Source organism: Oncorhynchus tshawytscha, linkage group LG01 (genome assembly GCF_018296145.1).
Source record: "Oncorhynchus tshawytscha isolate Ot180627B linkage group LG01, Otsh_v2.0, whole genome shotgun sequence".
Lineage (NCBI taxonomy): Eukaryota > Metazoa > Chordata > Actinopteri > Salmoniformes > Salmonidae > Oncorhynchus > Oncorhynchus tshawytscha.
The window spans coordinates 23,614,897-23,641,802 of NC_056429.1; the positions used below are offsets into that span (position 1 = coordinate 23,614,897).

Consider the following 26,906-nt stretch of genomic DNA (forward strand, 5'->3'; position numbering starts at 1 on the left):
TCAGTATATCTCTGATAAGCTACCCAGGAAAGGGCTGAAAATATATACATTTAAGAGGCTCCTCTGTTCTCCACTCGTTACCTGTATTACCTGTATTAATGGCACCTGTTTGAACTTGTTATCAGTATAAAAGACACCTGTCCATAACCTCAAACAGTCACAGTCCAAACTCCACTATGGCCAAGACCAAAGAGCTGTCAAAGAACACCTGAAACAAAATTGTAGACCTGCACCAGGCTGGGAAGACTGAATCTGCAATAGGTAAGCAGCTTAGTTTGAAGAAATCAACTGTGGGAGCAATTATTAGGAAATGGAAGACATACAAGACCACTGATAATCTCCCTCGATCTGGGGCTCCACACAAGATCTCACCCGTGGGGTCAAAATTATCACAAGAACGGTGAGCAAAAATCCCAGAACCACACCTAGTGAATGACCTGCAGAGAGCTGGGACCAAAGTTACAAAGCCTACCATCAGTAACACACTACGCTGCCAGGGACTCAAATCCTGCAGTGCCAGACGTGTCCCCCTGCTTAAGCCAGTACATGTCCAGGCACGTCTGAAGTTTGCTAGAGAGCATTTGGATGATCCAGAAGGAGATTGGGAGAATGTCATATGGTCAGATGAAACCAAAGTATAACTTTTTGGTAAAAACTCAACTCGTCGTGTTTGGAGGACAAAGAATGCTGAGTTGCATCCAAAGAACACCATACCTAGCATTTCAAGGTCCTGGAGTGACCTAGCCAGTCTCCAGATCTCAACCCCATAGAAAATCTTTGGAGGGAGTTGAAAGTCCATGTTGCCCAGCAACAGCCCCAAAACATCACTGCTCTAGAGGAGATCTGCATGGAGGAATGGGCCAAAATACCAGCAACAGTGTGTGAAAACCTTGTGAAGACTTACAGAAAACGTTTGACCTCTGTCATTGCCAACAAAGGGTATATAACAAAGTATTGAGATAAACTTTTGTTATTGACCAAATACTTATTTTCCACCAAAATGTGCAAATACATTCATAAAAAATCCTATAATGTTATTTTCTGGACATTTTGTCTGTCATAGTTGAAGTGTACCTATGATGAAAATTACAGGCCTCTCTCATCTTTTTAAGTGGGAGAACTTGCACAATTGGTGGCTGACTAAATACATTTTTGCCCCACTGTATGTAGTCTGAGAAATAAGATTCATGAAATCAATAACTTGCTAACATCAGATAACATTCATATATTAGCCATTTCTGAGACTCACTTAGATCATTTATTTAATGATACATCAGTAGCAATACAAGGATATAACATTTATAGAGGAGACAGAAATGCTTATGGGAGAGGTGTTGCTGTATACATTCAGAGCCATATCCCTGTAATGCTTAGAAAATATCTTATGTCAAGTGTTATTGAAGTGTTGTGGTTGCAGGTTCACTTGGCACATCTAAAGCATTTTCTTTTGGGGTGTTGCTATAGGCCATCACGTGCTAACAGTCAGTATCTAAATAATGTGTGAAATGCTTGATAGTGTATGTGATGTAAACAGAGAGTTCTACTTTCTTTGGGAACCTGAATATGACGGGTTTTCATCAAACTGTCCGCTCAAGAGGAAGCTTCTTGCTGTAACCAGTGCCTGTAATCTGGTTCAGGTTATTAATCAACCTACCAAGGTGTTTACAAACACTACAGGAACAAGATCATCCACATGTATCGATCACATTTTTACTAATACTGTAGAACTTTGTTCTAAAGCTGTATCCGTACCCATTGGATGCAGTGATCACAGTGGCTATATCCAGGAAAGCCAAAGTTCCAACAGCTGGAACTAAAATAGTGTATAAGAGATCATACAAAAGATTTACTGTGACTCTTATGTGGATGATGTTAAAAATATTTGTTGGTCTGATGTGATTAATGAGGAGCATACAGATGCTGCACTTGATGAATTTATGAAATTGCTTCTTCCAATTATTGATAAACATGCACCTGTTAAGAAACTGACTGTTAGAACTGTTAAGGCAAGTGGATTGATGAGGAATTGAAAAACTGTATGGTTGAAAGAGATGGGGCAAAAGGAGTGGCTAATAAATTGGCTGGCTGCACATCTGACTGGCTTACTTACTGCAAATTGAGAAATTATGTGACTAAACTCAACAAAAAGAAGAACACATTTTATTATGAAGCCAAGATCAATGAAATTACTTTTTGATGACTTTAAATTAAATTATTTGCAGAAAGACAAATTCATCTCCATATTTTATCGAATCAGATGGCCTATTCATCACAAAACCATTTGATATTGCCAATTATTTGAATTATTATTTAATTGGCAAAGTGGGATAACTTAGGTAGGAAATGCCAACAACGATCAGTGAGCAATTGTATTCATGCATAAAAAAACAAATGATGAAAGAAAAGCATTGCAAGTTTGAATTTTATAAAGTTAGTTTTGGAGAGGTTGAAAAATTATTGTTATCAATAAATAATGATAAACCTCCTGGCATTGACAACTTAGATGGAAAGCTACTGAGGATTGTAGCTGACTCTATAGCCACCCCTATCTGTCATATTTTTAATCTGAGCCTAGAGGAAAGTCTTTGTCCTCAGGCCTGGAGGGAAGCCAAAGTAATTCCGCTACCTGAGAGTGGTAAAGCGGCCTTTACTGATTCTAACAGAGTCCTATAAGCTTGCTGCCAGCTCTTACCAAACAAATTGTGTTTGACCAAATACAATGCGGTTTCCCTGTAAACAAATTAACAACAGACTTTAAGCATGCTTATAGAGAAGGGCAATCAACATGTACTGCACTGACACAAATGACTGATGATTGGTTGAAATAAATTGATAATAAGAAGATTGTGGGAGATGTACTGTTAGATTTCAGTGCAGCCTTTGCTATCATTGACCATAACCTGTTGTTGAAAAAATGTATGTGCTATGGCTTTTCAACCTCTGCCATATCGTGGATTTAGATCTATCTATCTATCTATCTATCTATCTATCTATCTATCTATCTATCTATCTATCTATCTATCTATCTATCTATCTATCTATCTATCTATCTATCTATCTATCTATCTATCTATCTATCTATCTATCTATCTATCTATCTATCTATCTATCTATCTATCTATCTATCTATCTATCTATCTATCTATCTATCTATCTATCTATCTATCTATCTATCTATCTATCTATCTAATAGAACTCAATGTGTTTTCTTTAATGGAAGCTTCTCTAATGTCAAACATATAAAGTGTGGTGTACCTCAGGGAAGCTCTTTAGGCCCTCTACTCTTTTCTATTTTTACCAATGACCTGCCACTGGCATTAAACAAAGCATGTGTGTCCATGTATGCTGATGATTCAACCATATATGCATCAGCAACCACAGCTAATGAAATCACTGAAACCCTTAACAAAGAGTTGCAGTCTGTTTTGGAATGGGTGGCCAGTAATAAACTGGTCCTGAGCATCTCTAAAACTTGGAGCATTGTATTTGGTACAAATCATTCCTTAAGTGCTAGACCTCAGCTGAATCTGGTAATGAATGGTGTGTTTGTTGAACAAGTTGAGGAGACTAAATTACTTGGTATTACCTTAGATTGTAAACTGTCATGGTCAAAACATATAGATTCAGTGGTTGTAAAGATGGGGAGAGGTCTAGCCGTAATAAAGAGAAGCTCTGCGTTTTTAACACCGCACTCCAAAAAGCAAGTTCTGCAGGCTCTAGTTTTGTACAAACTTTATTATTGTCCAGTCGTGTGGTCCAGTGCTGCAAGGAAAGACCTAGTTAAACTGCAGCTGGCCCAGAACAGAGTGGTACATTTTGCTCTTAATTGTAATCAGAGGGCTGATATAAATACTATGCACACAAACATATACAGTTGGCATTTCTGTCCTATGTTTAAAATGTATTATTTTGTTTTATTATTATTTTTTTGCATTGTTGTTTGCTGTTTTCTTCTGTCTTTTCCTTTTTTCTCTTTAGTTAATCAAATCAAATCAAATCAAATCAAATTTGTCACATACACATGGTTAGCAGATGGTAATGCGAGTGTAGCGAAATGCTTGTGCTTCTAGTTCCGACAATGCAGTAATAACCAACAAGTAATCTAACTAACAATTCCAAAAATACTGTCTTATACACAGTGTAAGGGGATAAAGAATATGTACATAAGGATATATGAATGAGTGATGGTACAGAGCAGCATAGGCAAGATACAGTAGATGGTATCAAGTACAGTATATACATATGAGATGAGTATGTAAACAAAGTGGCATAGTTAAAGTGGCTAGTGATACATGTATTATATAGGATGCAGTCGATGATATAGAGTACAGTATATACGTATGCATATGAGATGAATAATGTAGGGTAAGTAACATTATATAAGGTAGCATTGTTTAAAGTGGCTAGTGATATATTTACATCATTTCCCATCAATTCCCATTATTAAAGTGGCTGGAGTTGAGTCAGTGTCAGTGTCAGTGTGTTGGCAGCAGCCACTCAATGTTAGTGGTGGCTGTTTAACAGTCTGATGGCCTTGAGATAGAAGCTGTTTTTCAGTCTCTCGGTCCCAGCTTTGATGCACCTGTACTGACCTCGCCTTCTGGATGATAGCGGGGTGAACAGGCAGTGGCTCGGGTGGTTCATGTCCTTGATGATCTTTATGGCCTTCCTGTAACATCGGGTGGTGTAGGTGTCCTGGAGGGCAGGTAGTTTGCCCCGGTGATGCGTTGTGCAGACCTCACTACCCTCTGGAGAGCCTTACGGTTGTGGGCGGAGCAGTTGCCGTACCAGGCGGTGATACAGCCCGCCAGGATGCTCTCGATTGTGCATCTGTAGAAGTTTGTGAGTGCTTTTGGTGACAAGCCGAATTTCTTCAGCCTCCTGAGGTTGAAGAGGCGCTGCTGCGCCTTCTTCACGATGCTGTCTGTGTGAGTGGACCAATTCAGTTTGTCTGTGATGTGTATGCCGAGGAACTTAAAACTTGCTACCCTCTCCACTACTGTTCCATCGATGTGGATAGGGGGGTGTTCCCTCTGCTGTTTCCTGAAGTCCACAATCATCTCCTTAGTTTTGTTGACGTTGAGTGTGAGGTTATTTTCCTGACACCACACTCCGAGGGCCCTCACCTCCTCCCTGTAACCAATTATCTTGGTTGTTGGTGCATTGTGGGGTTCTTGGTGGTGGGGAATGGAATTAATTACAATTTTTATTTAAAATTGTTCTTCTTGGGGGGACTGTGGGAGGGGTCCTGAATGGTTGAGGGACAGCTATTGGGGATCTTGGAGGTTTCGGGTTCATGTTTTTTGGCCTGGTGGTAGATTTGTCAACGTGTCCTTGAGCAGGGCATTGACCCTGGATGCTTCTGTGTGTCGCTCTGAATGGGAATCCGTTGGATGACTGGCATGATATAGTTGGTGAGCGGCTTCACTGCAAGTATATTGTACTGTATGTTACAGATATTCAATAAATAAATAAATAAATAAATATAAAATACTATGCATGCCAGTCTCTCTTGGCTAAGAGTTGAGGAGCGACTGACTGCAACACTTCTTCTTTTTATAAGAAACATTAATGTATTGAAAATCCAAGATTGTTTGCATAGTCAACTTACACACAGCTCTGACACATACTTATCCCACCAGACATGCCACCAGGGGTCTTTTCACAGTCCCCAGAACAAATTCAAGAAAGCGTACAGTAGTATATAGAGTCCTTATTGCATGGAACTTCCTTCCATCTCATATTGCTCAAATAAACAGCAAACCTGGTTTCAAAAAACAGATAAAGCAACACCTCACGACACAACGCCTCTCCCCTATTTGATCTAGATAGTTTGTGTGTATGCATTGATATGTAGGCTACGTGTGCCTTTTTAAAAATGTATGTAGTTCTGTCCTTGAGCTGTTGTTGTCTAATGATGTTCTGTATTATGTCATTCTGTATTATGTTTCATGTTTTGTGTGGACCCCAGGAAGAGTAGCTGCTGCTTTTGCAACAATGGGGATCCTAATAAAATACCAATACAAAAAAAACACCTTTGGGATGAATTGGAACGCAGACTGAGAGCCAGGCCTAATCGCCCAACATCAGTGCCTGACCTCACTGATGCTCTTGTGGTTGAATGGAAGCAAGTACCCACAGCAATGTTCCAATATCTAGTGGAAAGCCTTCCCAGGAGAGTGGAGGCTGTTATAGCAGCAAAGGGGAAACCAACTCCATTTTATTTTTTTGCCCATGGTTTTGGAAGAGATGTTCGACAGCAGTTGTCCACATACTTTTGGCCATGTAGTGGAGCTAATTATTGGACTCCAGTCAAAGAGCAGCTAATGCCAGGAACTCTAGTCAGAGTGGCTGTGGAAGAAAGGACTCTGGGCTATTCAGCTGCTGCTGCTCAGTATCCATGACTTTCACGGGGGCCTGTGTCTGTGTGTCAATGTCACTGTGCATGCCTGAGATAGTAATCTGTGGTCAGCAGTGATTGATTCTGTTCCCTGCACTCATCTGTTCGATCCCGCTCCAGATGCTGTGCTGAGCCCACAGAAAGGCCAATTGGGCCTCAGTAGTAGGGGTAGAAAGAATCGCTCTAATTGACATCATATTAACATGGAGCCAATAATAATAATAATTATACATGGGACTTATACATTGCTTTCAAGAACCCAAAGTCGCTTAGCAATTGTAGAAATGAAAACAAAAGAACAAAAAAACAGGAGTCAAAACAAAACGTCAAACTAAACAAAAACATGAATAAAGAGAGGGGTGGGCTCAAAGAAGAGAAAGAGTGTGATGTATCAGTGTATGGGGAGGGGAGGGTTTGGTATCTGGATACGAACCCAGTTCAGTATGGTGAAGAGAGGAGTGTCTTAGTAGTGTATTTTTTTGCTTGTATATGTGTGTGGGGGGGGAGGGATCTTGTAATCATTGCATTGGGAGACAGGAAGCCAGTGGAGTTCACGGATGACAGGGGTGATGTGGTGCCTGGACGTAGTGTGGGTGAGGAGTCATCTTCTATTTCTCCCTCTGCCTCCAAAGCGCCATCCCTGGAATATGAACTGCTGGCGTTCCTATTCTGCTGTCTCTTTTCTCCTCCGTTGACAGTTCAACTCAATGTAATTGCTGCAGTAGTCCAGGCTGTTGCAGGTACTCTAAATCAAATCACCTCTTATTCCCCACTGCTAGTTCTCAATCCAATCATGCGCGCAAAGACACACACACACACACACACACACACACACACACACACACACACACACCATTCAGCCAGGCCGACTGCATCATTTTCCAGAGTTGATGAAAACAGCCTTTAAAACGGAACGATTAGCAACAAGATGTGTCTAACCTCATCATTGCCAGAGAGCACACTTGATCTACAATTGACAGACTCAGCGCAGTGGGTGGGAGCGGCCAGTAGATGGCGGCCACAAACACATGTTCAGTGGAAGCACTATCATCTCAGTGCATTTGTATTCCTCATGTCCACCCCATTAAGTAAAAGACAATTATGGAGAGGGAGGTGGAAATGATGCCCATGGAGCCTGTGTCTCAATGCTAAACAAAGGATGGAGTGTATGGCCTCAGGAAACACACACAGCTCAGCATAGGAGACACAGTATTGCAAGGGCATACATTTGGCAGAGGCAAGATATATCTTACGCAAGAATAGAGACAGAAAGATGTGTGTGTGTATATCTCTGTGTGTGTGTGTGTGTGTGTGTGTGTGTGTCTTTGCGCGCATGATTGGATTGAGAACTAGCAGTGGGGAATAAGAGGTGATTTGATTTAGAGTACCTGCAACAGCCTGGACTACTGCAGCAATTACATTGAGTTGAACTGTCAACGGAGGAGAAAAGAGACAGCAGAATAGGAACGCCAGCAGTTCATATTCCAGGGATGGCGCTTTGGAGGCAGAGGGAGAAATAGAAGATGAGAGGGCCGGCAGCCCAGCCTGCTATTCCCACACATGCATCTAGCGGCCAATAAATCATCTGGTAGGGGACCTCCACAGTGGGCGTTACCAAACATATCATCACAGCATCTCTCTTTAGCACTAGCAATGTGCTGCAGTCTAGTCAGAAATCTCTAGCGGAATCCATCAAAAGTACAACTTTTCAGTAGACCTCAAACAACAGGATGGAAATTATTACAACTGAACTGCTCTTTTTGTCCACGAAGAAAGGGGAATTTCATATATTGATTGTTGAGCTTACCTGTAGTTGCCTAAGTAGACCCCGTCAGGGTTGAGCATGGGTACAATCTTAAAGATCACATGGTCACGCAGGATTACGGCTACAGGGTGCTGGCTGACCAGGAAGTCAATCACTCCTAAAGCAACACAAAGGACACTGTCAGGGTTATTAAGCCCTCCAGATTCACTCTACTATATGGCTGGAGAGAATCACTCTCAAAGCTATTCTATTTCATTCACACAAATATGCACACACATCCTCACACACACTCCCAGTAAAATTGACTTGAAAAGAAAACCCAAGGCCCCAGTTAATTGAGTTTTGAGAAACAAAAAGAGAAGGACAAAAGGGAGCATTATAAAAATCAGAGGGGAAACCTGAGACATCCCTCCAAAATCGATACAAATTGAATAGAGCTGACAGTGGGATAAAAACAGACAGGGCAGAGGACCTGATTAGCCCACAGGGCCTCAAACACTGAGTGAGGGAGATAACGCTATCTGCTACAGATGAGACACAGAGACAGCCAACGAGAGAGAGAGGGAGATTGAAAAAGAGAGCGAGACAGAGAGAGATAGCATTGAGACATGTAAACAGTGCCGGCCACTGAAAAGCCCTCCACAGCCCTGGACTGAAGCAGGATAATTGACAGGTAAATAAGAAGCAGAGAGGGCCGACAGCCAGCACTGTGTACCCCTCCCTGCCTCCCTCCCTCCCTCCTACTCCAGCCGCCCGCCCCACTCTGTCCTGCTCGTTACCACTAATGGAGGCATAACAAGCTCTCTAATTGAGTCAATGTGGCAGGCAGGAGGAGAGAAAGAGCGTGGGATACAGGTACAGGCCACAGAGTGTGCCGTCTAATTGCTCGGACTTCCTGAAATGATTTCATGCACATCTGCGTGTCGGAGTAGGGGTTGGTCCTAAGTGGAGCTCAAAGTCACATTGAGCTAAGTGCACTGTCTGCTCTCAGAGCTACGTGGTGACCAAACGCTACGACACCAACTGGGTGTTTTTCCACTGTTTCTTACACTCGATTTTCAACAATGGGAAAGTAAAGAAGACCCAAGACAAGACATCTTATTAACTGTAACTCACTCTTGCTGCACTTCAGATGTCCTTCATGTTGAGGAGAGAAACCCTGCAGGAGTTCAGTTACTTGTCAATGAAACAAGTATTTCTCACCTGAAGAGCCTATCTTAATGAAAGCCTGAAAAATGGCAGACACGTTAAGGGAGGTATGAGTGGAAGCCAATGATTTTTTTTAATCATCTGCTTCTTTTTCCACTTATTTCCCTGTAATTCTATGAGAACTTGATAAACTGCTTGTGAGATGCTCCACCTGGGCTGTACGTGTCTTTTTGTTTGTGTGTGTGTGTGTGTGCGCATGCTTATTAGGGAGGTGTATAGAGCAGAGAGAAACCTACCTTGACAGATGCACGGAGACAGAGACCTACCTTGCCAGATGGGTGGAGACAGAAACCTACCTTGACATGATGCATGGAGACAGAGACCTACCTTGTCAGATGGGTGGAGACAGAAACCTACCTTGACATGATGCATGGAGACAGAGACCTACCTTGCCAGATGGGTGGAGACAGAAACCTACCTTGACATGATGCATGGAGACAGAGACCTACCTTTACAGATGGGTGGAGACAGAGACCTACTGTATCTTGACAGATGGGTGGAGAGAGACCTATCTTGACAGATTGGTGGAGATAGAGAATACCTTGAAAGATGGGTGGACAGAGACCTATCTTGACAGATGGGTGGAGACAGAGACCTATCTTGACAGATTGGTGGAGATAGAGAATACCTTGAAAGATGGGTGGACAGAGACCTATCTTGACAGATGGGTGGAGATAGAGAATACCTTGAAAGATGGGTGGAGACAGAGACCTATCTTGACAGAGGTGTGGAGATAGAGACCTACTGTATCTTGACAGATCGGTGGAGATAGAGACCTACTGTATCTTGACAGATGGGTAGGGGTAGAGACCTACCTTGAGAGATGGGTAGAGATAGAGACCTACCTTGCCAGATGGGTGGAGATAGAGACCTATCTTGACAGATGGGTGGAGACAGAGACCTACCTTGCCAGATGGGTGGAGATAGAGACATACCTTGCCAGATGGGTGGAGATAGAGACATACCTTGCCAGATGGGTGGAGACAGAGACCTACCTTGCCAGATGGGTGGAGATAGAGACATACCTTGCCAGATGGGTGGAGACAGAGACCTACCTTGACAGATGAAGGATGCAGGCGACTCCCCAGGGTGTACACGGGCTGTGAGAACAACAAGCTTCTTCTGCTTCTCTGGATTCTGTTGAGCTGGAGAAGAAACACACACACACACAGACACACACACAGACACACACACACACACACACACACACACACACACACACACACACACACACACACACACACACACACACACACACACACACACACACACACACACACACACACACACACACACACACACACACACACACACACACACACACGTTAGATGAGAATATGGTCAGGGACACTGGGGCCCTGCTGTCAGGATTAATTGGTCACTAAACACACTTCACAGGTATGCGGTGTAAATTAGCATTCAGGTCAATTCAGTGACAACATTCACTGACTACTGCACGCTGGTGTAATAAGGAACATACAGTATCTGCAGACTGGGATGGAAATCAATTCTATTTAACATTGTTAAAAAGGGACATAGTGACCCAATGGAAATGATGTGACATGTGTGCTAGTGAGACTCCTCTAACCCATTTGTCCAAGGACAGGCTCTTTTTAATGCTGCAAATTAAATTCCATGTACAGTTTTCCCCACCAAAGATGCTACAATGACCTCCAGATCCATTTGGAGATATTCTGCTGGAGGTATGTTTTCACAATCTACATGATGTCCATGATAGACTGCCCAGCTTAATGCACCATAAATCAAATCTGCCTGCTATTTTCTCTCTGTGAAAGTACCAGGCTACAGGGGAAATGAGGAAGAATTGCATTCAGGCTAATAAAATTGGCTGGATGAATACCGGTGCTGCTGGACAAAAAGCTGTTAACATGCTGATCTGCCTCCACCTGCTGCGAGTCACGCTCATACCTATTCCTGCCTCCTCTGTTCTGGGTGGCGGACGACGGTACGGGGCTCTGACGCCGCAGCAGCCTTTGTTCATGTAGCACAATGTTCCCCTCGTTATCAACTACATGATGGGATTTCCAAACACCAGGCTCTACCTCTCATTTCCAAAGAGAGCAGGCAGGTTTCATTACCATCAACATGGTTACCTGCTGAATGGAGCGCTGGTATTCACCAGACAAAGCAGCCCACAGAAACACAACCGCACAGAAACAGTCCGCCTATATCCCTGAATCTGTTCTGCTTCCACAATGGCCCCCTCTACCTCACTACATATAGTTATACACCATACATTACCACATACAGGCCAAACCTTCCTTCGCTTTGTCTCTTATTCAAAATGGATGACTACATTCCATATAGCAGGGATCATATTCAACTATATGAAAAATGGATATATCTCTGGGCATGTGGCCCAGTGGTCACAAAGAGGAAGGTGTGCGTTTGTATCTTCAGAGAGTCCAGTGGATGAATAAGTGATAGAGAGACGCCAAGCACAATGGAGGAGAGGATGGATTGACACCTTGGCTGGTATTGAGGAGGGGGTATCACTGGTGCCCAGGTCAACCCACAAATACTTCCCCCTCACTCTCAGCCCGCATATGAATGAATCATTAAATAAGCGCATGGATTATTCAGCACGCTCTTTGAATAATGTATACATTTATCACGGTCCGTAAAAACAAGCATGAATAGAACTAATAAACTCACCAAAAAAAGAAACATCCCTTTTTCATGACCCTGTCTTTCAAAGATAATTAGTCAAAATCCAAGTAACGTCAAAGATCTTCATTGTAAATGGTTTAAACACTGTTTCCCATACTTGTTCAATGAACCATAAACAACTAATGAACATGCACCTGTGGAACGGTCGTTAAGACACTAACATCTTACAGACGGTAGACAATTAAGTTCACAGTTATGAAAACTTAGGACACTAATGAGGCCTTTCTACTGACTCTGAAAAACACCAAAAGAAAGATGCCCAGGCTCCCTGCTCTTCTGTGTGAACGTGCCTTAGGCATGCTGCAAGGAGCCACGAGGACTGCAGATGTGGCCAGGGCAATAAATTGCCATGTCCGTACTGTGAGACGCCTAAGACAGCACTACAGGGAGACAGGACGGACAGCTGATCGTCCTCGCAGTGGCAGACCACGTGTAACAACACCTGCACAGGATCGGTACATCCGAACATCACACCTGCGGGACAGGTACAGAATGACAACAACAACTGCCCGAGTTACACCAGGAATGCACAATCCCTCCATCAGTGCTCAGACTGTCCGCAATAGGCTGAGAGAGGCTGGACTGAGGGCTTGTAGGCCTGTTATAAGGCATGTCCTCACTAGACATCACCTGCAACAACGTCACCTATGGGCACAAACCCACCGTCGCTGGACCAGACAGGACTGGCAAAAGGTGCTCTTCACTGACGAGTTGCAGTTTTGTCTCACCAGGGGTGATGGTTGGATTTGCGTTTATCGTTGAAGGAATGAGTGTTACTCCGAGGTCTGTTCTCTGGAACGGGATCGATTTGGAGGTGGAGGGTCCGTCATGGTCTGGGGTGGTGTGTCACAGCATCATCGGACTGAGCTTGTTGTCATTGCAGGCAATCTCAGGGAAGACATCCTCCTCCCTCATGTGGTTACCCTTCCTGCAGGCTCATCTTGGCATGACCCTCCAACATGAGAATGCCACCAGCCATACTACTCATTCTGTGTGTGATTTCCTGCAAGGCAGGAATGTCAGTGTTCTGCCATGGCCAACGAAGAGCCCTGACCTCAATCCCATTGAGCACGTCTGGGATCTGTTGGATCGGAGGGTGAGGGCTAGGGCCATTCCCCACAGAAATGTCCGGGAACTTGCAGGTGCCTTGGTGGAAGAGTGGGGTAACATCTCACAACAAGAACTGCAGTCCAGTACTTAATGCAGCTGGTGGCCACACCAGATACTGACTGTTGCTTTTGATTTTGATCCCCCTTTGTTCAGGAACACATTATTCCATTTCTGTTAGTCACATGTCTGTGGAAATTGTTCAGTTTATGTCTCAGTTGTTGAATCTTGTTTTGTTCATCCAAATATTTACACATGTTAAGTTTGATGAATATAAACTCGGTTGACAGTGAGAGGATGTTTCTTTTTTAGCTGAGTTTACTTTATGGCTCTTAATTTGGTGGAGGGTGGGGGGTAGGTAAAAGGGGACTCTGGCTAATGTTGTGAGGGTTGAGAGATGGTGGATGCGAATTCCATATTTTATCCCAACTCCCACTGAGACACCCTCGGAGAGTGGGGTCATAGCCAGGGTCTGCCATTATCAACGATCTACCCTGGATTAATTAGGGTTAAGTGCCTTGCTCAAGGGCACATCGACAGATTTTCCACCTTTTCGGTTCAACCTTTGTGTCACTCCCACATGAAAAAATACTACAGTTTACTATAGAATACTACAGTACTTACTGTAGAATTCTATAGAATTCTATAGTAAACTGTAGTATACTGTATAATACTATACTTCACACTGTAGTAAAGTTTGATAATGTACTATAAAATGCTTACTACAGTATTTAAATTATAGTTAACTGTAAATACTACAGTATACTTTAGTCTGACTTTACTCCGCAAAAACACTACAGTGAATACTACAGTAAAGTCTGCAAAACACTACAGTGAATACTATAGTATTTAAACCATAGTATAGTATACTACCGTCTTTTTTATGTGAGCTGGCCCAACGCTGGAGGGTTGTGAGATAGGCAGAAACTTCAGCTTGAGAGCAGGTATCACTGCCTGTGATAACAGACAGTTACTCTGCAGTTGATACCACAACCAATCACTGTGGTTTGGAAAGATGGTTGTCTTGAGATGATTCTAACCAATGCTAAGAGAAAACAAGGCCTGCCCTCATGAAAAAAGACTATAGTTTACTATAGAATACTACAGTACTTAATATAGAATTATGTATTAAACTGTAGTATATTGTATAATACTATTCTACACACTGTAGAATACTTTGATCATGTGTAGTACTTACTATAACATGTTGTATTATACTGTAGAACACCATAGTAAATACTACAGTGTACTAGACCATAAAAAAAACCATTAAATACTACAGTAATGTTCGCAAAAACACTACAATCTGCAAAAGCACTACAGTAAATACTACAGTAATGTCTGTAAAAACACTACAGTAAATACTACAGTAATGTCTGTAAAAATACTCCAAAAACATTACAGTCCACAAACAAACTACAGAAATTACTATAGTATATAATAAAGTATTACATTTGCATATACCCTGCCCATTCCTCACCCCTGTATCCCAATTTGTGCCACCCATAAGTGAAAAACCTACATGCTAAGTATAGCCCATATATTGTGTTCCCTACAGGTTATAGAAATGAGCAGAAGCTCTAAATTGTCCATTCAGACCTCAGTCCAACCTACCTACCTACTTTTCTACCTACAGGTTATGGAAGATTTGCTCTGAGTATTTTGTCCAGTAGGTTTCCTCAAGGACAACAACCCCACTGCTATAGTATGCCAAAGATAATAAAACAAAAACACCATAGTAAATACTTCAGTCATGTCTGCAAAATCACTACAGTAAATATAACAGTATACTACAGTCTGCAAAAACACTAGAGTGAATACAACAGTATACTACAGTTTACAAAAACACTAAAGTAATCACTATAGTATATAATACAGTTTTTTCTTACTGTAGTATTTATACTACAGTAAACTGTAAATACTACACTATATTACAGTTATGTCCGCAAAACTACAATAAACACTACAGTGAATACTACAGAAAAGTCAACAAAAACGCTACAGAGAATACTATAGTATTTAACCAATGGATAGTATAGTATTTTTTAATCTGGTTGTTTGGAGAACCTGACATGAGCCTATAACTGTGTTGTTTGCTGCAGTTGGTCCTCAGTGATTCTAAAGATACTAAAGTGTAACCATCTCAGAGTTTCTAAAGAATACTATTTGTCAGAGCCGAATACTATTGTGCCCAATGGAAGCAAACTGTACCAATGCACTTCAGCCAAGCTTGAATACTGCCAAATGATTTTCACAGAACGCAGCCATCGGAGGTCGACATTTCTCCACACGTTTAGTGTTGCTAATGGCTGGAAGTGATTGTGTGTCTTATTGCTATGTACACAAACTTAATATCCTATTGATCCCCCTGAGCTTCTGCTGAGCTGAGAAAATGCTAATTGGCAATTGGCTGCACACCCTTTCCCGTCTTTAATTCCAATTACGTTTCTGAGGGCCTTGGAAAACATGGATTTCTGGTGTGTGTGTGTGGGGGAGGGGGGAAGCGTAAACATAAAGCATTATTCTGTTTTTAAAAGCGAAGAAAAAAAAGATAGTTTCCTCTTTTTCTCTCTTTGCCCTTCACAGAGACAAATGGCTTTGCCATTCAGGAGTCTCGGCGGAACAGCCGGGGCGTTTCTTGTAAATGTGAGTGCTTGCGTTTCACCAGGCCCGGCGCTCACTTGGGTGTGAAATTCCATCAGTTATGAATTCCACCTTGGCCTCGACCCGACACGACGTGGCTCCTGATGCAAAACAATGGAACAGTGCCCATATAGTGCCGTGGGCGAGCACAGGAGTGCTCCATTCAGAGAGGACTTTACAGAGTAAACCTAGCATGCACACAAAGCCCCTCCACATTAAAACCAACAGTCTTGAAACAGACTCCAACAGACACCACACAACACAAATCCGTGTGGGGTTAGAAAATAATGCTCTGGTAGACATATATATTTTATGCTAATTTGCCCTTGCATTTCATCAGTGCAATTTCTACCAGGCTTGCAGCTTAGCGAAGATCTACAGTTTATCTTAGTGCAGTGTATGGAGAGTGCATAGGGTCCCTGCTGCCTCCTCAGCCCAAGCACTCCCCTGCAACTCTGTCTGTCTGCCTCTGCCTCTGCCCAGCCGAGCATTCAGCCAAACAGCCCCACAGGTTCCAGCCCCCATGCACACAACAAAGCACACAGCTGCAGTGGCACAGTCTTGCCTGCAGGTGCCGCTAAAGATCAGCAGGGGGCTCTGTAATCCCAACAAATCCAAATACACAGAAAGACACAAGTCTAGGGGGGAGTGAAATAAAACCTTTTAACACAAGACAAATATATGCTGTAGAGCAGGGAACATCAAAACAATTCAGCCCCGAGACAATTTTTTCTTAAGGGTGGTCGAGGGACCGGAACATCATTACAAATAAATTGTAGACTGCAAATTTCCCACAAGCCCAAACAGACATAATGTTTGACTATAATCATTTCAAACCTTGCTCACATTTGTATACAATCACGTGTTTCTTTATTACGCGTGGGAATACTTGTGAAAAGATTTCTTAAATTAAAATCACTTGGACATGGTATCCTGGTGTATGTACTTTTTTGGGGGGAGGGGCTTATGTAGAGGCAAACTCACAGTTTTTTGCTCACTCTATTTTTGCTAAGCATTGGAAAGACAGTCTGATGCAGTTGAAGTCGGAAGTTCACATACACTTAGATTGGAGTCATTAAAGCCCGTTTTCAACCAGTCCACAAATGTCTTGTTGACAAACTATAGTTTCGGCAAGTCGGTTAGGAAATCTACTTTGTGCATGACACAAGTCATTTTTCCAACAATTGTTTACAGACAGATTATTTCACTTATAATTCACTGTATTACAATTCCAGTGGGTCAGAAGTTTACATACACTAAGTTGACTGTGCCTTTAAACAGCTTGGAAAATTCCAGAAAATAATGTCATGGCTTTAGAAGCTTCTGATAGGCTAATTGACATAATTTGAGTCAACTGGAGGTGTACCTTTTTAAAATTTATTTTACAATCCAATCAGTTAAGAACAAATTCTTATTTTCAATGACAGCCTAGGAACAGTGGTTAACTGCCTTGTTCAGGGGAAGAACTACAGATTTGTACCTTGACAGCTCAGGGATTCTATCTTGCAACCTTTCGGTTACTAGTCCAATGCTCTAACCAGTAGGCTACCCTACCTGTGGATGTATTTCAAGGTGTACCTTCAAACTCAGTGCCTCTTTGCTTGACATCATGGGAAAATCAAAACAAATCAGCCAAGACCTCAGAAAAAATTTGTAAACGCCCACAAGTCTGGTCCATCCTTGGGAGCAATTTACAAATGCCTGAAGGTACCACGTTCAACTGTACAAACAATAATGCCAAGTATAAACACCATGGGACCACGCAGCCGTCATACCGCTCAGGAAGGAGATGCTTTCTGTCTCCTAGAGAGGAACGTACTTTGGTGCGAAAAGTGCAAATCAATCCCAGAATAACAGCAAAGGACCTTGTGAATATGCTGGAGGAAACAGGTACAAAAGTATCTATATCCACAGTAGAACGAGTCCATATTGACATAACCTGAAAGGCCGCTCAGCAAGGAAGAAGCCACTGCTCCAAAACCGCCATAAAAAAATCCAGACTACGGTTTGTAACTGCACATGGGGACAAAGATCGTACCAGATCCTCTGGTCTGATGAAACAAAAATATAACTGTTCGACCATAATGACCATCATTATGTTTGGAGGAGAAAAGGGGAGGCTTGCAAGCCGAAGAACATCTTCCCAACCGTGAAGCACGGGGGTGGCAGCATCATGTTGTGGGTGTGCTTTGCTGCAGGGGGGACTGATGCACTTCACAAAATAGATGGCATCATGAGGTAGGATATATTGAAGAATATATTGAAGCAACATCTCAAGACATCAGTCAGGAAGTTGAAGCTTGGTTGCAAATGGGTCTTCCAAATGAACAATGACCCCAAGTATACTTCCAAAGTTGTGGCAAAATGGCTTAAGGACAACAAAGTCAAGGTATTGGAGTGGCCATCACAAAGCCCTGACCTCAATCCTATAGAACATTTGTGGGCAGAACTGAAAAAGTGTGCGCGAGCAAGGAGGCATACAAACCTGACTCAGTTACACCAGTTCTGTCAGGAGGAATTGGCCAAAATTCCCCCATCTTATTGTGGGAATCTTGTGGAAGGCTAGCTGAAACGTTTGACCCAAGTTAAGCAATTTAAAGGCAATGCTACAAAATACTAATTGAATGTATGTAAACCTCGGACCCACTGGGAATGTGATGAAAGAAATATAAGCTGAAATAAATCATTCTCTCTACTATTATTCTGACATTTCACATTCTTAAAATAAAGTGGTGTACATGTGTATGTCATGTATATTATCCAGGCTTATACACTGACATCTGCAACTACTGAAACACATTCTCAGAGACAGGATAAGGAATCAAAATAAAGCCACCACAGAGGACAAAGTCAATGTAAAACTACACTTGTCATAGTTAAACAGATACAGTCAGCCTTGAAAAACATACTTGTTTTAGTTTAAAACCTGGTATTTTATCTTGGATAGCTAGTCTTTACAAATGCCCCCCCCCCTCCTTAGTGCTGTATAAGCAGAGTGGAGGGGTGATAAGAGGTAAGCTTTGAGAATGTACCTTGCTGAGCAGGTCTACCTTTAATGAACCTCTTAACACTCCCATCATCACAGACCTCAATGGGCCTGTCACAGCACTGCAGATAAGGAGGGGACTTACATTAGGAAAGTCACGAGTCAGGGAGGATAATAAGTGAGTGTAAAAGGGAGAGTGTGTGTGTGTGTGTGTGTGTGTGTGTGTGTGTGTGTGTGTGTGTGTGTGTGTGTGTGTGTGTGTGTGTGTGTGTGTGTGTAGAAGAAAAAGGGAGGGAGGGAAATGTATGCCCACACCTTAGCATCAAACTGCTCTCTCAGCATATTTTTCACCTGAGAAAGTCAAATACGCCACATGTCATTTTACGATCAGGTCGGATAAATATGTAAATTGTATCGAAGAAGAAAAGTGTCTTTGACAAACAACCTAAATGTTATGGAATTTGAAGGTCACTCCAATTGTGCATTTCAGCTTTTTTTGCTACAGCCTCAACCTTCTAATTCAAGTAGATAAGACTTGAAAGGCAGAGGAGGCCAGTGGGAAGAGCTATAGGAGGACAGGCTGCTCATTGTAATGGCTGGAACGGAATTTATTGAACGGAGTCAAACATGTGGATTCCATATGTTTGATCCATTTATTCCATTCCAGTCATTACAAAACCTGGACCAGTACAAATCAGCAGGTCTTGACAATCTGGACCCTCTATTTCTGAAACTATCCGCCGCCATTGTCACAACCCCTATTACCAGCCTGTTCAACCTCTCTTTCATATCGTCTGAGATCCCCAAGGATTGGAAAGCTGCCGCAGTCATCCCCCTCTTCAAAGGGGGAGACACCCTGGACCCAAACTGTTACAGACCTATAGCCATCCTGCCCTGCCTATCTAAGGTCTTCGAAAGCCAAGTCAACAAACAGGTCACTGACCATCTCGAATCCCACCGTACCTTCTCCACTGTGCAATCTGGTTTCCGAGCCGGTCACGGGTGCACCTCAGCCACACTCAAGGTACTAAATGATATCATAACCGCCATTGATAAAAGACAGTACTGTGCAGCCGTCTTCATCGACCTTGCCAAGGCTTTCGACTCTGTCAATCACCATATTCTTATCAGCAGACTCTGTAGCCTCGGTTTTTCTGATGACTGCCTTGCCTGGTTCACCAACTACTTTGCAGACAGAGTTCAGTGTGTCAAATCGGAGGGTATGCTGTCCGGTCCTCTGGCAGTCTCTATGGGGGTGCCACAGGGTTCAATTCTCGGGCCGACTCTTTTCTCTGTATATATCAATGATGTTGCTCTTGCTGCGGGCAATTCCCTGATCCACCTCTACGCAGACGACACCATTCTGTATACTTCCGGCCCGTCCTTGGACACTGTGCTATCTAACCTCCAAACGAGCTTCAATGCCATACAACACACCTTCCGTGGCCTCCAACTGCTCTTAAACGCTAGTAAAACCAAATGCATGCTTTTCAACCGTTCGCTGCCTGCACCCGCACGCCCGACTAGCATCACCACCCTGGATGGTTCCAACCTAGAATATGTGGACATCTATAAGTACCTAGGTGTCTGGCTAGACTGTAAACTCTCCTTCCAGACTCATATCAAACATCTCCAATCTAAAATCAAATCTAGAATCGGCTTTCTATTCCGCAACAAAGCCTCCTTCACTCACCCCGCCAAACTTACCCTAGTAAAACGGACTATCCTACCGATCCTCGACTTCGGCGATGTCATCTACAAAATGGCTTCCAATACTCTACTCAGCAAACTGGATGCAGTTTATCACAGTGCCATCCGTTTTGTTACTAAAGCACCTTATACCACCCACCACTGAGACCTGTATGCTCTAGTCGGCTGGCCCTCGCTACATATTCGTCGCCAGACCCACTGGCTCCAGGTCATCTACAAGTCCATGCTAGGTAAAGCTCCGCCTTATCTCAGTTCACTGGTCACGATGGCAACACCCACCCATAGCACGCGCTCCAGCAGGTATATCTCACTGATCATCCCTAAAGCCAACACCTCATTTGGCCGCCTTTCGTTCCAGGTCTCTGCTGCCTGTGACTGGAACGAAATCGCTGAAGTTGGAGACTTTTATCTCCCTCACCAACTTCAAACATCTGCTATCTGAGCAGCTAACCGATCGCTGCAGCTGTACATAGTCTATCGGTAAATAGCCCACCCAATTTTACCTACCTCTTCCCCATACTGTTTATATTTATTTACTTTTCTGCTATTTTGCACCTGTACATGACCATCTGATCATTTATCACTCGTGTTAATCTGCAAAATTGTAATCATTCGCCTACCTCCTCACGCCTTTTGCACACAATGTATATAGACTCTCTTTTTTTTCTCTTTTTTTCTACTGTGTTATTGACTTGTTAATTGTTTACTCCATGTGTAAGTAACTCTGTGTTGTTGTCTGTTCACACTGCTATGCTTTATCTTGGCCAGGTCGCAGTTGCAAATGAGAACTTGTTCTCAACTAGCCTATCTGGTTAAATAAAGGTGAAAAAAACACACAAAAAAAACCAATGAGCTCTTCCTATATCTCCTCCCACCAGCCTCCTCCGTTGAAAAGGCTTCTGACATTATACAATTAACCGAGGTTGTTGTTTTCCTCAGGTGGATTCATGGGATGTCACATTCTGCATAGATGACAGCTTTTTTATTGGATACTACTGTCATCCATTCAGTATTCATGTACTTTATATGTGTCTGTTACAGAGGTATTATTTTTACAGGTGTTATTCTAGACACTACGTGGAAAATATATTTTGAGTTGGAGTTTAACTATCTCATCAAGACAATGCCATGATGCATTTTCCTTACTTGGTCGTGTATTATTAAAGGCCCAGTACAGTCAAAAGTATGTTTTTCTGTGTTTTGTAGCATATTGTACAACAGCTGATGAAACTAACCCTGTAAAAGTGTGAAAACATTTTATCAGTGTTATTTTCAGATAATTGCTGGTTGAAAATACAATCTACACAGGACCTTCTAAAGTAAGTTACTTTGTTACCCAGAAATTATTTGATATATTTTTTTTTAAACAGCTGCATTGGACCTTTAACTCAAGTAATTAATGGTTCATGTAAAACACAGAGACCAATAAAACTAGTGAACAGAAGGATTAGCAGAAGGGTTGACTGAGTTCTATGGGACTGTGAGTGGGTGAGATGATGCCACAGTCACACTGCCCCTAGGTGAGCTCTGTGAGGAGAGACCAATGCTGCCTTCCACTCTGTTGTCCGAAGACTTCAATAACCCAGTACAGCCCCCAGCCCCTACCAAATCCATACTCCCTCTGAACGCACTGAGCCTTTTACTCTGTAATAAATTTACTTCACAGGTGGAAATACGACAAGCTCGCCAGTTTGCGCGTCATATTCGGGGACATGCGGTAGCTATAATTGTCACTCATGTAAAATTTATACAGGGCCTTGGAATAAAATACAGACAGTTGTTCTAACCAGTTGACTGAGCCCGAACAACCATCAGAGCCCCCCTCTCTGCCCCCCTGCCACCCTCTGCTCCTCAAGGACACACAGAGAGAGAGGAAGAGAGAGGGCTTTAAAAGCAATGGAGCTTCATGGCACTGTTTTCTTCCTTCAGAAAAGGTCAGGCCATGACAGGATATAAGACTGTGGGAGCACAAAGCCTCTGGTCTCTCAGATTTATTCAGCTCATCTTATTTTGGAGAGGCATGTTGGTGCCAAGGCCTCCTCATACACTCATTAAACCAGCCGCTGTCCCTTCCCACTACAGGCCACACATATCCACTAGCGGATAGATACCCCTGCCCCCCACAACATCCCTACAGTCACAGACCGACAACAGAGCTGACAATCATAACAAATCTAGATTCCACCCAATGCCAACTCCCTCTCTAACTGCTACAAAATGAAAATGCAAAGCAGATAGCCACCGCAGACTTATATTCCAGGATATTCTAGTACCAGGCAGAGGTAACAGAGGACAGTATGACGTGCAATGCTGACGTTGGTCGAAGGTGTGGATTGACCACTGAGAGGAAAGAGGAGCCACAGGGGTCAAGTCACTATTTTGTCTGAAACACAGCTCCCCTGACCATCACTGCAGAGCTGATAAGAGGACAGCTGAAGTGGGCCATCAGTGACGGTCAGCCTGAAAAGAGGATTAGAATGGCAGGTGTGACACATATCAGAATCACGGCGAGAGAGAAACCCTGGAAAACATAGCATGTAAATATAACCCGGCCTCTCAAGTGGAGATGAAGCCTACAGGATAAAAGCACTGAGCGCTGTGTGATTACTGATTACAGATCTATTTGCTGCAATCAAGGCCCTTATGCCTTGTCCCTGTGAAATAGAGAGATTTCTCAACTTCAAGGGCAAGAGTGATGACAATTGAGATCATGGTCGATTGGAAGTGACAGCTCCATGGCAGGGGCTGAGGACTGAGGGTGGGGTGGGGACTTTCTCTTTAATGAGACGCTATCACACATTTCCTGGCTCAAGGACTCCTAATTATGCAAATGGTGAGAGCCCAACCTGAGATATGGCCCCACAGCAATAATTGACCATGTAAGCCTGCAGTTCCTTTGTGTTCTTTTCCAACAGATCTGTGCAGGCGTTAGCCGAGGTCAGCTTAGCTAGGGCACCCCCATAAGGTTCCTCTCTCATGTAAAAAAAATGGACTGTGTTTTCCCAGGCAAACAACCCACTCCATTTTATCATAACATCTTCAAAAGCAACTCCACATGTCTCTTAGAGCACCATATGATCACAAATGTATAGAGAACTGTAGATATTTTGACACAGAGAACAGTATGGACACTCTTACCATAAAGGTAGGTGGCAGGATACGGGGTGGCAGGAAGCTCAGAGGTTAGAGAGGCGCGCCAGCAACCGGAGGGTTGTCAGTTTGAATCCTAGGTCCAATGGGTTGGCAACTGGAAGCCTTGCCGTTGTATGTTTTTGACCGACACAAAAATGTCAGCCCCTCGCAACTCTCCCAAAAAATTTGTCTTTCAGAGGGGTTGGGTTGAAGCAGAAGTCACATTTCAGCTGGACCTTGCATGTAATTGAACAAAAAAGTGATCTTAATGTTAATAAGAAATAGAGGGACAGCTCTGTCAAGCGCAAAGCCCTTTTGCTGTATTGGATATATTGTGCAAACTCAGAAGAGAAGCCTGCTTTCCATTTTTAAAAACAACAACCTCCGCAACACGTGAAACAAGAGAGGCTTTTAGGACACTCCTGACCTGTAAAACAACTTACCAAAATCTAAAATGGACCCTTACCTCAACCAAACCCATAACCCTAACCTAATATTAACCAATTCTAAAATTAAATAGTGTTTTGCAGGCCAGGAGGATCCATATAACCTTTTCCAAGTGAAACAGACCTGACGGAGAGTTGCCAATGTGAGAAACATGGAGGTGACTCTTGAAGAAATTTGGCTTGTCACCTAAAACCCTCACAAACTTTTACAGATGCACAATTGAGAGGATCCTGTTGGGCTGTATCACCACCTGGTACAGCAACTGCACCGCCCACAACCGCAAGGCTCTCCAGAGGGTTGGACTAGTAATCGAAAGGTTGCAAGTTTGAATCCCTGAGCTGACAAGTTACAAATCTGTCGTTCTGCCCCTGAACAGGCAGTTAACCCACTGTTCCTAGGCCGTCATTGAAAATAAGAATTTGTTCTTAACTGACTTGCCTAGTTAAATAAAGGTTAAAAAAGAAAATGAAAAAAAAATGGGTGGTGCGATCTGCACAACGCATCACCGGGGGAAAACTACCTACCAAACTCCAGGACACCTACAGCATGTCGATGTCACAGGAAGGCCATAAAGATCATTAAGGACAGCCACCTGAGCCACTGCCTGTTCACCCTGCTACCATCCAGAAGGCGAGGTCAGTACAGGTGCATCAAAGCTGAGACCGAGAGACTGAAAAAACAACTTCTATCTCAAGGCCATCAGACTGTTAAACAGCCATCACTAACACAGAGAGGATGCTGCCTACTATACATACAGACTTGAAATCATTGTCCACTTTAATAAATGGAACAGTAGTCACTTTAATGATGTTTTACATATCTTGCATTACTCATCTCATATGTATATACTGTATTTTATACTATCTATTGCATCTTGCCTATGTCACTCTTGCCTATGTCACTCTGTCACTGCTCATCCATATATTTATATATATATATATATATATATATATATATATATTTATATTCCATTACATAGATTTGTGTGTATTTGGAGAACAGAAATTTTAGGTTATAACATTCTATAACTTACATTTAGCAAGAGTAATTAGGGTTAAGTGCCTTGTTCAAGGGCACATCGATAGATTTTTTTTCTCACCTAGTCGGCTTGGGGATTCGGACCAGTGACCTTTCGATTGCTGTTCCAAGGCTACCTACCACCCTATTAATGTTATGTTATGAATGTTTTTAATGTTAAGGAAATATAAAGGTAATTTGGAAGCTTTTGAATAACTTCTTAACTGAATGTTTCAATAAGACGTTTAATAACAATGCACAAATATGACACTTATTTGTTTCGGTATCAATCATCAAACACATTTATTTTGTATTGTGACAAGGTGTCAATGAGATTCAAATCTATTATTTTCTGTTCTCTATCCATGGAATTTTTCCACTGCGCCACCAGGAGGGAGCTAACATGGCAAAAAAAAAATGTTTTACTTATACAAGCACTCATTAAGATCAGTTGTGGCCAATTAGTGGGCGCAGCCAACACACCTGAACACACTTAACAAGATAGATAGAGTTTTGTTGACGCTGAGAGTGGAATGTACATGTTTTGAAATAACATTCTTAGACCGTTCTCTGAACATTGCAAAAGTTTTCTTGTGGGTTTTATGGAAAGTTGTATTAATATTCTGAGAATGTTCTCAAAGTTATGTGCTAGCTGGGTCACTTCCAACAACAACACAGGAGCTTTTCACTGCTATTGTTCTTTATTCACAGTGATTGGATCCAGAGACAGAAAACACTGTACATAAACCCAGCCCGTTTCTCTGAATCGGAACTTGAAAATATCTAATAAAATCACATTTGATTTGTCACACACTTGTATATGGTGTCAGCAAAATTGATGATGGTGTTGTGAGTTGTGAGTGGCCCCGCAGCGGCCCCGCAGCAGTGGCCCCGCAGCAGAGTTGTGAGTGGCCCCGCAGCCAAGGGTGAACAAAGAGTACAGGAGGGGACTTAGCATGCACCCTTGAGGGTCAGCGTGGCTGAGGTGTTTTTGCCTACCCACACCACTAGAGGCGGCCCGTCAGGAAGTCCAGGATACAGTTGCAGAGACAGGTGTTCAGTCCTAGAGTCCCTAGCTTGGTGATGAGCTTGGAGCGGACTATGGTGTTGAACACTGAGCTGTAGTCTATGAACAGTATGCTCACATAGTTATTTCCCCTCTTGTCCAGGTGGGAGAGGGCAGTGTGAAGTGCAATTGAGATTGCATCATCTGTGAAATGCAGTAGGTCATTGTTGTTTTCTGTAGATGCCAATGGGGCCTTGAGATAGAGCTACATGTATTTTGACATTGTTGCTGTTCATGAGAGACCAGAGGTTATATTTGGACATGAACCAACCCCTTCTGAACCTTGGACTTTCAACAAAGTGGAGAGAGAAAGGCTGGGGAGAGGAACTATATTATTAGTTCCTCTCCCCAGAGTTATAAATAATTTTTGAGAGCAACAAAGTCCAGACGCTCAGCCCCGAACTGCATCCCGCTTTATTACTCTGTTACAGCTCTGAGGTTTAATTTCTCTCATCTTTTCTCCCACTGCGTATTGAGATCACTGACACTCAATTTACAGCCTCGCTCGCTCTCTGTCAATCTCTATCTCATACTCTAAAAATATATCACGCGTTCCCCCTGCTTTCGGCCCGGGGCTTCAATTGTGGAAGGCAAACTATTTTCTTGAGAGCCCTGCGTTTTCCTCTGCCAAGTCTCGCTTGTCTGTCTGTGGGATATTGATTAAGCAGTGTGAGTGGAGTAGTCGTCTTGCCTTCTTCCCACCCACATTAAACAGTGAAGTGGGATCGCTTGG

General features: G+C 42.8%; 1 protein-coding gene across 1 annotated transcript in view; it reads right to left on the reverse strand.

Annotated features, from left to right (window-relative positions):
• LOC112246650 (cytosolic carboxypeptidase 6) overlaps nt 1–26,906 on the reverse strand; it is a 455,449-nt gene that overhangs the window by 31,879 nt on the left and 396,664 nt on the right. Inside the window, exons 7-8 of the mRNA XM_024415160.2 lie at nt 10,430–10,519; nt 8,208–8,322 (exon numbers count right to left, since the gene is read on the reverse strand). Of these exons, the coding sequence (XP_024270928.1) occupies nt 8,208–8,322; nt 10,430–10,519 (205 nt within the window). The remainder of the gene's footprint in view (nt 1–8,207; nt 8,323–10,429; nt 10,520–26,906) is intronic.